A 12,504-nucleotide genomic window follows, 5' to 3' on the forward strand; every position below is an offset into this window, starting at 1 on the left:
CCTCATAAAAACGATGCTTCAGCAGCACCAAGAAATCCAGTCTGCCGGAGCTGAGAGGATCATTTCCAGGAACAGCCATATCCTGCCAGAGAGGTGGAGTCGGGTGAAAGGTAGGGAAATTATACTTTGCAAGTGTGCACATTTCTTTTCCAGAGCGAGACCTAAACGCCCCTTCTTTACAGTGACATCCCATGCAAAGCAACAACTCGGTTGCTCCCATATTGTTTTCTTCTGATCACTTAGTTACCGCCATGCCGTGGTCGAAGCCTCTTTGTTTGTGACATAGGTTGTCATGGGGAGACATTAGGGGACAATAATAAAAAGGCCCCTAAGGCCACTGGTTTTCAATTATATCTGGAAAATAGCTGAGAGTATTTTTGTAACGATGGGAAAGACAAGTCATCATTCAGGAATGGTGTGGCCATTTCGTACGATGAGGCTTACCCTAGGCTTACCCTTGGCAAGTGCAGTGTTTAAACTAGTGTCTTCCAAAAGGAAGCTTCCTTTAGTTGCCAGATAGAAATAATTATCTGGGACTCCAGGCTCATGCCAATGAAAGACACAAGTGAGTATTAAAGTATACTAGAAATCACACTAAAATATACAGAGTCTCCCCTCCTGCTGAGTGACATCTACTACAATACATCAAACATTTATCAGATGATAAGCCCAAATACACATAAAACAATAATTATCCTAATTCAGATGTTATGAAAAACTTGACAAATGGAAGAGAATCAGAATTGCGCCTGCTGGCCTTATCCTGCCACCATGACACCAGACAAGGTCTGCCACCATGATCCTTCTCTGCACTCCATGAGATGAGTTGACACACTTTCAAAGACCTCAAAAGGATTGCTGTCTACCCCAAATTCAATGAATAGGAAAACAAAAAACCTGTTGTGACATAAATCGCGGAGCATTGGTCAACTCCTTTTTTAAAAACAGAAGCCACATTTTGAATTGCGTTAAGCCTGATGGACCACTGGCTTCACCCAGCGACTAAGGGTTAAAAACTAGACGATAATGGTGTGTTAGCAATTAATGTGCATGGTTTTTGCTATGTAAATAACAGCTGCAGGGAAATCTGAGCAGCCTCAGGACTCTTTCTCACCCTCCCCTAAAAATCACCTCTGTGGTCTAAACCAGAGCCTCTTGGGCTTGCCAGTCAATGGTTCAAATCCCTGCAATGGAGTGAGCTCCCGTTGCTCTGTCCCAGCTCCTGCCAACCTAGCAGTTCAAAAGCACGCCAGTGCAAGTAGATAAATAGGTACTGCTGCAGTGGGATGGTAAACGGCGTTTCCATGCACTCTGGTTGCCGTCACGGTGTTCCGTTGCGCCAAAGCGGTTTAGTCATGCCGCTCACATGACCCGGAAAGCTGTCTGTGGAAAAACAGCGGCTCCCTCAGCCTGAAAGCGAGATGAGCACCACAACCCCAGTCGCCTTTGACTGGACGTAACCATCCAGGGGTCCTTTACCTTTACTTTTTAACCGTTTGCATTTCAAGGGAAGCCTCTACTGAAAACAATGGGAGCATCCGTTAAAATGCAGATAGCAACCTATGAGATGATGTGTCTATGTGTGTGCACACGTGTGTGTGTAGAGAAAGAGTATGGCAGGAAGAGTTAAACTTCTCTATCTCACTGCTTCCTCGCTGCTGCTACAACTACCATGGTTAGCCCTCCTGTTGAGTCTCTTGTGGAACAGTGAGATGCCCAGAGCCATTGACATGATCACCCCTGAGAGCCACTGCCATCATTGTAGAGCACACACATTGCCTTGGTACTCTCGTGACCCATATGCAATGAAACAGGAGGGTTCATGGCTAGCACACAGGTGGCTCTAACTTGACCTAAGGCATAGGAGGTTGCATTACCACACCTAACATGTGGCAGTGAAGTTGAACCTTCTCTTCTCAGAGCAATAGAGCCAATTTCTCTGTGTCACTTGCACAGGAGAAACTGGGCGAGTCACATAATAAAGAGGAAGAATCTCTCCTGCTGATCACAGTGGGTAGGAGAAGATGGAAAAGAGCCATTTGTCTATGTCTATGTGCGGGATACTTGGGAATTGGATTTATGTTGGGGGCCAAGTGGGAAACATCTTGAAGCTGGGTCCAACCTCAGGGCTATGAGTTGTCCATCCTTACCATCAACAAATCCCCATTTCTCCAAAGTTTGCAATGCAGTTCTTCTGTCTCTTGCCTGCTGCAGCATTCACGCAAGTTTTGTGAATGAACACCAAATGGGAGGATGCGGTTGGCTGAAACAACTGTTTTACATAGCTGGTGCAAATATCAATGTCTTTTAAGAAAGCCCTATTAGACCACTATTTTTAGTCTGCTGCATTTGTTCTGGATTTATTTTCACTGTGTTTCTAATGACACGTGTTTTCGTTATTTTGAATTATCATATCTCCATAAAGATCTATTAATTCACAATGCAGCAAAGGGAAGCTTAAATCATTGTAGCACTGTCATTCTATTGCAGTTTTGAAAGCCCCCGGATTATTATTATTATTATTATTATTATTATTATTATTATTATTATTAGCATACAATCCTATAAGAACAATGCTAGAAACCTAAAGCAGGGATGCAGACCTTTCTTCAGCCTGAGGGCTATATTCTCTCATGGGCAAGAGCCATGACAGATTATTCTTTGGTGCGGCCAGAGGCACAAATGGCCGGAGACACCGTGAGCTGGAGCAATTGATGTGACTCTTAGCTTTGTACAACACAATAAGCTTCACAAAACACAGAGGTTTCTATGTACACACCTCCACGCGGGCAAACGAGAGGCACAATCTCATTCCAGCCAAGCAAACACACTTGAGGGCGTGGAGCAGGACTACTGAGAGGTCTGACGTGTGGGAAAGGTGATGTGGTCTGGAGACAGGCCTGAGGGTCTCCTCGGTTTCCTAGGCCTGGCATTGCCCCTAATTTAAAGTCTTATACAACAGCCACCTCAAACTTGATTCTTTAAAGAGTTCCCCTTTCAATAACATTGCATTCAGTAACAGGAATACTGGAAAAAGACGGAGCTGCCTCTTTCATATTGCTGTGAAGTTTGCCTTTAAAATGTACAGACCTGTGGCAAGCCTCCTGGTCTCCTTCCCAGAACGCACAGCTGAAGGGAAACCTGTTGGATTAAAGTGGAAAATAGGATTCCCTGCAGTCAGGCAATCCATGCCCTTTGCCTCCTGCCAACCCGGGGTGTTTTTTTCCATGCAGTGGGCTTTTGTTCGCTATGAAAGTCATCTGAGTATTTGTTAGTGCCACTGCGCTAGCCAGAAGATGTTTACTGTGCTAGCATCTAGCACAAGTCCAGCAACAGTGGATGAGGTCAAGGCTGTGTTAACAGAAACGGACATACATTGTGATTCATCCTCCTCTCATCGACTTCATTTGCGTCTCTGCAAATTTGCAGACCTTCAAGCCATCGCTTGCCACTGAAATAAAGCAGGGTAGCTATCTAACAACGAAGTTTCTGTTTTGTGGCGATATAGCCCATTAGTATTAAACAAGAGATGTTAGCCTCTTGACGTCAGGATCAGGAATAATAAAATAAGAACAGATTTGAAAAGGGGTGGGGGGAGCCTCTGGCTTTTATTGTTTTGTGATTCAGCATGCATTGGGACGAAGTATTTCCCAACCACGTTTCCGAGTGCTTAGAACAGCAGGGAAATCTAAACAGGCAGATATAAGCAAGGCAAGTCACCAAGAGATAAATCAATGTTGCAATTTACCTGCTGAAATTGAGAAGACACTGTCAACAAAGGAGGACTGAGATACAGCAAAGCAGAAAAGGAGCTGGAGATAAAATCCCAAAGCAATACGGCTGAGGATGACCATGTTGGCTGCAAGCTGTACAATTCCAATGTGCAGGGTGCCGATATCTTGTCCACTGCCTTTTCTTGCCTGCCTGCCTGCTTGCTTTCCCCCTTTCGCTCTCTCACTGGTTGGGTATGTTTATGTCTCTCTGTCTCTGCCTCTCTCCCTCTGTGAGCTTTAGTAAGAAAGAATGCCAACCATTTCCCATTAAATCTTCTCCTTACACTAGACAGGGCTATATTTAACTCAAGCGCTGGATCAGATGCCCCCATCACAAATACCAGCTATTAAAACATAGTCAGAGGACTAATGAAGAGGAGGAGGAGGTTGATTTCAAGCTGAGCTGGGAACCACATATCTGATTGATAACCAGACAATCATTGAGAAAGCTCCATTCGTTCATTGTCTCCTCCCACCCCACCCCTTGGCCCGACCAGGCCAATGAATGGTTCCTGACTAGGGATATGGACATAGGAACACCTTGTTTCTATATTCTGCTTCCCCTTTATATAGTTCATTTCAGGACTCACAGACCCTTCAAGTGTCCCTATTTTCCAGAGACAGTCCTGGATTTACAGAAGCCGTACCGGTTTCTGATTTGATCCCAGAATGTCCCGCTTTTCCTTAGGGCGTCGCTATTTTCATTGGAGAAACATTGGAGGGCATGGACTCAGGAGGCTTAAGAAACCATGTGCCGTTAAATATTGTACATTATTATGGCTGTAATGATCATTAGAAACTTTAATGGTACAGAAATAACCACCCGTATTTTGTTACAAGCGTTCTGGGTCTTCAGTAGCTTAATGGATAGATTGACAATGAGATGGTACTGAGAGTGTCAAATAGCACCGAAGATGACTCTAGGATGGTTCAAAGAAGGCATGTTTCAAAGCACGCCAGGGTGTGCTTCCTAAATACATTCTAGGACTGTTCTCCATCTCACAGGACCCTTTGTGAAATAATTTGGGGAGGAATGCATCAGAACGTACCAACTTGTGGTGCTTGCTTTCACTTACCTTTCTGCTATCAAAAGCATGGAAATAGAAAATAGTTGTGTCTCCATAACTATTTGGGCCGCTTACCCACAATATTAATGTTACCTCAACTTCCTAGTGAAATACTTGATCCATTTTAATTGATTTATGGAACAAGAGAACAAGATACTGGTAATTTAAAAAAAAATCAGCTCCCTTTATTAAATTGGAACTAATATTCTGCTGATCTGGTAAAGAAAATGGAATTATAAATGTTCTTTTTCTAAGCCAATTCCTACACTAATTAAATGAATTCAGGTTTTTGTTTTTCCTCCTGCACTTTGCTGATCTAAACTGGTCTTAAATTAATGCATCCGTCCTTGTTGTATCCAGTTTGCTGCACAGTTTGAGATGGTTTTGAAAAAATGTTTGATGGGTTTGCTGCAAGCCACATTCTCTTGCACAGGGAAGTTGGGTTGCTGTTGGTTGTCCACAAACTGATTCACTGCATTACTTCTTTTTAACTGCAGTGAAAGAGCAGCCAGAACAGAGGGTAGGGAAAGTCCTCAAAACCACAAAAAACCTGCATTGCTGCGCGTTCTTGGAAGCAAACTGCAAGTTCATAAATTAAGCTTCAGTTCAAAGACACGTTTTCAGTGAGGCTAGTCCTTTTCACCATTAGCCTGGAAAAATAAGTATTTGGCTGAGTATCAGGCATGGGTAGGCAAACTAAGGCCCGGGGGCCGGATCTGGCCCAATCGCCTTCTAAATCTGGCCCATGGACGGTCCGGGAATCAAAGTGTTTTTACATGAGTAGAATGCGTCCTTTTATTTAAAATGCATCTCTGGGTTATTTGTGGGGCATAGGAATTTGTTCATTCCCACCCCCCACTATAGTCTGACCCCCCACAAGGTCTGAGGGACAATGGACCAGCCCCCTGCTGAAAAAGTTTGCTGACCCCTGGGATAAGGCTTTAATAGACTGGGGCAGTTATTGCAAGCTAATTCCTATCTGGGTAACTGAGAAACACTTCTGAAGAGGGTATTCCAAACTCTTGAGATGCTTCTTCCAGGGCTGGCTTGGATCAAGCTTCTCCCATACACGACAGGAGAGTAAGCCACGCCTTTGCCTGGCCTACTCAGTGCCCTAGCGGAGTTCTGATGATCCTGGACGTCCACACAAAGCATAACATTTGACTACAGCCAGCATGCATGGGCCCAGATTGTGTGGTTGATTACTGGATTTTATTCAGGAAATAGGCCTACATAAAGTAGGTTTGATGTTTGGAGGTCCTATATTTAAAGTTAGTTCTGCTACCACGGTGGGGGTCTACCTCCTTCCGAATTTGAGCAATTTTATCTGCAAAAAGAACCTTTGCAAAGTTGTTGCAAGACATCTTGGAGTCCAGCGGCGAAAGTGGTTCTGTTAGACTACAAACCACTTGAGTCTCCCGGTACTGTTTTCTGCAGATGCAACGGAGGCAGCAAAGACGACCTTCTTTGCCGTCACCACTTGGCAGACCCGATGTTGAGCTCTAACCCGTGTTCAGAATGAGTTTTCTGCCACCAGAGCTCTAGCCGTCTCTGTGATTGTTTCATCCCATATAAGCCCAGAGTTTAGGGTCATAGAATCAGGTTTTTGATCTTTAAAGATTTTGACCTTTAAAGCCCTATGTGGCCTAGGACCCACGTACCTATGGGACCATCTCTCCTGGTACGCCCCGCGGAGGAACTTAAGGTCCACAAATGACAATATTTTGGAGGTCCCAAGTCACAAGGTGGTTAGATTGGTCTCAACTAGGGCCAGGGCCTTTTCAGTACTGGCCCCGACTTGGTGGAACACTCTGTCACAAGAGACTAGGGCCCTGCGGGACTTGACATCTTTCCGCAGGGCCTGCAAGACAGAGCAGTTCCACCTGGCATTTGGTTTGGACTGAGTCCGACCTTTATGTTTCCCTCCCCCTATGGTTTTGATCTATAGGCTACTTTTAAAATGAGGCTGCATTTTAAATTGCATTTTAACCTGTATTTTAAATTGCCCCCTCCCCATTATGTTTTTACTGTAATTTTTACTGTTGTTAGCCGCCCTGAGCCCTGCTCTGGCCAAGGAGGGCGGGATATAAATAAAAATTATTATTATTATTATTATTATTATTATTATTATTATTATTATTGAGGTGGAAGGGACCCAAGGTTCATCCAGTCCAATCCCGTGCAATGCGTAAATGTAATGTAATGAAATTGATGGCAACAGATTTAAGCCGACCAAATCCCCGATTCTGGTAGTCACCTCTTGTTTTCAGGTTGTGTGGAGGGAGGAGTAGTATGACAAATCCTGCTCCCCACACCATCCTCATCTCCTCCACCTCTAACTGAGCTGCAAGGTCTACAGCAGAAGGAGAATCTTCACTTTTCGCAGAATGTACTTGGAATCCTCCATGCCACCATTGTATGAATTCTAAGTGTGTCAACCTTATCATGTAAACATTCTCTCTTAAGATCTTCCTGTTCAACATACAAGGATCCCAAGACTACCAGCTGATCAGGAAAGGACTTAACACCTGCCTTACTGGCAGAACCTTTCGCAATACCTAAAATCTATGGAATTCACCCAAAAAGTGTGGCAGTATTAAGCCTCTGGCTTGTTGTTGTTTAGTCGTTTAGTCGTGTCCGACTATTCGTGACCCCATGGACCAGAGCACGCCAGGCACTTCTGTCTTCTACTGCCTCCCGCAGTTTGGTCAAACTCATGCTGGTAGCTTCGAGAACACTGTCCAACCATCTTGCCCTCTGTCATCCCCTTCTCCTTGTGCCCTCCATCTTTCCCAACATCAGGGTCTTTTCCAGGGAGCCTTCTCTTCTCATGAGGTGGCCAAAGTACTGGAGTCTCAGCTTCAGGATCTGTCCTTCCAGTGAGCACTCAGGGCTGATTTCCTTAAGCATGGAAATCTAAGCCTCCGGCTTAGAAGGCTATAAAAGAGGATTAGACCAATTCATGGAGAATCAGTCAATCAACTGCTTTATTTATAATGATTTCTGAATAGCAGGAACAGAAGCAAATAACGGAAGTACAGTGGTTCCTCGGGTTACATACGCTTCAGGTTACAGACTCCGCTAATCCAGAAATAGTACCTCGGGTTAAGAACTTTGCTTCAGGATGAGAACAGAAATCGCACGGTGGCGGCAGCAGGAGGCCCCATTAACTAAAGTGGTACCTCAGGTTAAGAACAGTTTCAGGGTAAGAATGGACCTCCGGAATGAATTAAGTACTTAACCCGAGTCACCACTGTATGTCTCCATGCTCTCTTTGTGGTCTTCCCCCGACTCAGCTGGCTGGCCACAGCTGAAACCTAGAAATTTGTTCTAATCCAGGTTACATCCGAGGCCCCACTGAAATGTGTGGCCTGTCTCAGGTATTCAGGACTTTAATTGCGCACCACTTTTTCCCATTTCTTGAGACCTCATTAAACTCACAAAGGATCTGTCAGGACTGGCCCATTTGCTTTTTTCATAGGTGTAGTTTAGTCTAACGAAAAACTGGACATATTGATGATTTAAATCAATTAAAATGCTTTTAAAATGACAGACATAGCACAAGCTCCATTATTTAAAATTCTGTATTTGGTATGCTGATACTTTGTTCAATATTTTATCAGCTACCGACATATTTTCAAAACCACTTATGAAATGGCTCAATTATAATTCAGCGGTTTCCCTACCCAATAAAACACTGAAAAAATCCATTGGGGTGGGGGAATCAAGTTTTGCATAGTACATAGTTATGGAACAAAAAATCGTGAATGAAGGGTGCCCTCTGGTGATTTTATGGAGGCACTGATTAAACAAATATTTGTTTTCAGACTGAATTATACAGAATGCTGATTTTTCGAAAGTGGATGGATATCAGGTATAGGAAGATATTAAAAAGGGTTCAGCAGCTTTATATATTCAGAACTCATCACATTATGTCCATTTACTGCCATAATGTTAATGCACACAAGAATTCAGAACCAGGCTCAGTGGCTTTTATTTAACCCGTGCACAGACTCTGAATTTGTTTTAAACTAAATTACTGTTTGTTGACAGCTCAGTTGTAGGTATTTTTACACCTGAACTTCAACAAAAAAAAGTCCAGCTTCCGAGGCAGAATTTGTTGCAACGTGGATGTCATGAATGTAGACACGAGGCCCTACATGCAGCCGCAATAGCGCTGAAATTGCACTGTCTGGAAAAGCACATAACAGTGCAGCACTATGGTTGCTATCAGCCTTTTGAAACAGGGGTGGCATAGCAATGACTCTTCAGATGCTCTGGAACTCCAAGCCTGATCAGTCCCAGCCAGTATAGCCAATTGCCAGGGAGGACATGAGCTGTTTCGCAAGCCGCTCTCTGAAGAACCTCCCCGCTCATTTAGCGGGGGATTTTGAAACGTGGGCAGGGCCGCCCACCCGTCAATCATGTGATATCATAACAACACCATATGACACCCACTCACCTGTCAAATCTGGCCCATGGAGCCAAAAAAAGCTCCCTCCCCCTGATCTATATTATCAATACTTTAAATGTGACCCTCATGCAAATTACATGAAGAATTAGCGTAAATCTGAACATTCATTTGGTCATCAGTGGTCTTCTGCTGAAGTGTTCCAGTCCTTGCAGCTTCTGCTACATGTTCGAGCGGGTCAACCAATGAAAATCCTAAGAATACAAAACAAAAAAACAAAAAAACAACACAACAATATTCAACATTCAGGAATGAGAGGCTATGCTAGCAGATTAAAATATTTTACAGAGAGAACAATCTTATTTTTCCAGCAGTAGAAACGAAAAACCAAATACTGGTAATAAAGCAACACTATAATCGTAGCAAAAGTAAAATGGCTTTTGTTTCTGATGTTTTATATTTGCTTTATGGTTCTCTTTTGTAGGCTATCTTGAAAAATCTTGATTAATTTAATTTAATTTATTTTAAATATATATAAAATAAAGCCACACTATCACGTTAGCACAATAAAAAGGACAAAAAGTAGGTAGGCATGCCTAAGAGGAGTAACAGAGAGCATCATGCAAGGAAAGGGGGAGGGTGGCTGTGAAGGACCCCAGGGGCTGCCTTCCTGCATCCAGGGTTTTTCACCTGCTTAGAGGCAGGTTCAGGGCCCCCAGTCAATGGGGCTTGCTGGCAATCAGTACGGCTTACATTGGCTCCCAGCACATTTCGAAGCGTTGGTACTAAATGGCTTTGACCCTGTATACCTGAAGGATATACACCTGGGACGCGGGTGGCGCTGTGGGTTAAACCACAGAGCCTAGGACTTGCCAATCAGAAGGTCGGTGGTTCGAATCCCTGTGACAGGGTGAGCTCCTGTTGCTCGGTCCCTGCTCCTGCCAACCTTGCAGTTCAAAAGCACGTCAAAGTGCAAGTAGATAAATAGGTACCGCTCCAGCGGGAAGGTAAATGGTGTTTCCGTGTGCTGCTCTGGTTCGCCAGAAGCGGCTTAGTCATGCTGGCCACATGACCTGGAAGCTGTACGCCGGCTCCCTCAGCCAATAAAGCGAGCACCGCAACCCCAGAGTCGGCCACGACTGGACCTAATGGTCAGGGGTCCCTTTACCTTTACCTGTTGGAGTGTCTCCATCCCTATTGTTTAGCCCAGACAATGAGGTCCACCTCTGAGAGCCTTCTGGCATTTGTCTCATTGAGAGAAATGGAAGTTACAGAGAACCAGGCAGAGGGCCTTCTCAGTAGTGGCACCCGCCCTCCCATCAGATGTCAAAGAGATAAATAACCACACAACTTTTAGAAGACACCTGATGGAAGTCCTCTATCAGGAAGCTTTTAATGCCTGATGTATCGTATGTTATATATATATATATTCTGTTGGCAACCCAGTAAAGATGGGTGAGGTATAGGTAATGAATTATTATTATTAAAAGGGGTGCCTGGGAGGGAGAGTCTGCTGGCAGAAGTGGCTGGTAGCTTCCCCTCCCTGCTGGATAGCCTGACAAGGCAGATAGGAAACAGCTGGAGCCAGAAACAGCTGCTGACATTGAGACGTCAGAGCAGCTTCTGAGAGAGACTCTGGAGGAAGGGAGGGGCTTGGCATCAGAGGGGCTGGTTGGCCGGCATCCCAGTCAAGCAAAAGGCAAGCAGGAAGAAAATTCTTGAATGGAGCTTGAGTGGCCGGCTGTCAATGCAGGGAGGCATTTAGCTGTAGGTCACTCTAAATCAGGGGCCAGCAAACTTATTCAGCAGGGGGCTGGTCCACTGTCCCTCAGACCTTGTGGGGGGCCGGACTATATTTTTTGGGGGGGGGAATGAACGAATTCCTATGCCCCACAAATAACCCAGAGATGCATTATCAATAAAAGGACACATTCTACTCATGTAAAAACACGCTGATTCCCAAACCATCTGTGGGCCGGATTTAGAAGGCGATTGGACCGGATCTGGTCCCCGGGCCTTAGTTTGCCTACCCATGCTCTAAATCAACAACCAGACTACAAACTAGACTTCCTTTGGTGCGTTTCTTTGACTTAATCTCAAAATGGTGGGAAGGGCTTGGAAAAGTACAGAGTGCTGGTTTGCACTTCCTGGGTGCTAAATTGTCTTTGAGAGGCATCACAGTGTTGGCTGGGGCAATGAGGGTGTGCTGTAACACCTAATCTCCAATAAAAAGCCGTGAATTGAACATTCCCTGTGTTTATTTCCCTTTGTAGGAATGGATGCAGCTCCTTTTCGATGTGGCCCTGACCCATGGATGCCCAACTGTGGCCAGACTGTCTCACAACACTTCCTGGGAAGTGTAGGGGAATGAAATGAAAAGTAACCCTAGTGGACAAGTGTCTGTACACGTTATATTACAAAGGTTAATATACAAAGACAGAACTACGGCCCTTTCTCAGACACAGACAGATGTGCACATAAATGTTTTAGTATACAGTCTACAAGGTTTGGAATGTTGTTGTTCAGTGCATTGGTACCTCTCTTTGCTGTTCTGTGACCACTAGAAGCATTTTAAAGAAACATAATGAATGGTGACCAGAACTGGGGAAATCCGGGTTAGGGAGATCAGCCAGCCAAAAGAGTCCTCAGAGTGCCCGTTCTTAGTCATAACTGTTTATAATTTTTCCTTTAAGAAAAATCAAATCTGGCAGGCATATGGATTGTGCAAAATAGAAATTCATACAAAACTGAAGCCGAGGTTTGACCTGTTAAGTTATTTTCCCATTACAAAGACTGAGGAAAGTATTTGCTATCCTGTCCCCCTTTGCTCTCCCAGGTTATTTGCTGGTTTAATAACGGAGATTGTTGAGAGTAAATATTGCTTTGTCGTGCTCTCTGCCAACTTTTCTACTTTGAAATCTCAAGCAGCAGGCTTAGCTTACCAAGATGCTATCGAATCTTTAATACAGATATTTCACTATCGAAAGAGTTACTCCATTTAACACAGGAAGTGATGATTTGCTTACACAGAATGGGAGAACAAAATGGACACTCACCTGCTGCTTTCTCTCGGACTGTGGATCGATCATGACATTGATGAGGGAAGGCACATCCTTTCCCGACAGGCTTGTTTTCAGGGCAGCTTGCAGTTCCTCTGGGGTCTGCACAAAGTACCCTTTGCCACCAAAGGCAGACATAATCTGCTCATAGCGAGCATTTGGCAATAGAGACACGGGAGGAATGCTGAAATGAA

General features: G+C 44.3%; 2 protein-coding genes across 8 annotated transcripts in view; both read right to left on the reverse strand.

The window, feature by feature from the left end:
• The window catches only part of COLQ (collagen like tail subunit of asymmetric acetylcholinesterase), a 42,992-nt gene extending 38,885 nt beyond the window's left edge, over positions 1-4,107 (reverse strand). The window contains exon 1 of one of the 4 annotated variants that reach the window (XR_014556834.1): positions 3,749-3,958. Coding sequence is in view for 3 of the 4 variants with exons in the window: in XM_083705993.1 (XP_083562119.1) it covers positions 3,749-3,854 (106 nt within the window). In the remaining variant the exon portion in view is untranslated. Of the gene's footprint in view, positions 1-3,748 lie in introns of all 4 variants that reach the window. The other 3 variants (XM_083705993.1, XM_083705991.1, XM_083705992.1) reach the window with 3 other exon arrangements.
• Positions 4,108-7,799: 3,692 nt separating this feature from the next.
• The window catches only part of HACL1 (2-hydroxyacyl-CoA lyase 1), a 41,057-nt gene continuing 36,352 nt past the window's right edge, over positions 7,800-12,504 (reverse strand). For 2 of the 4 annotated variants that reach the window (XM_083705870.1, XM_083705869.1), the window contains exons 16-17: positions 12,308-12,494; positions 8,409-9,505 (exon numbers count right to left, since the gene is read on the reverse strand). In XM_083705870.1, coding sequence (XP_083561996.1) covers positions 9,473-9,505; positions 12,308-12,494 — 220 coding nt within the window. In that variant the 3' untranslated portion in view covers positions 8,409-9,472. Of the gene's footprint in view, positions 7,917-8,408; positions 9,506-12,307; positions 12,495-12,504 lie in introns of those variants that run through there. The other 2 variants (XR_014556824.1, XM_083705871.1) reach the window with 2 other exon arrangements.

The sequence above is a fragment of the Podarcis gaigeae genome, assembly GCF_964106915.1.
Source record: "Podarcis gaigeae genome assembly, chromosome: 12".
In the NCBI taxonomy this organism is placed as follows: Eukaryota; Metazoa; Chordata; class Lepidosauria; order Squamata; family Lacertidae; genus Podarcis; species Podarcis gaigeae.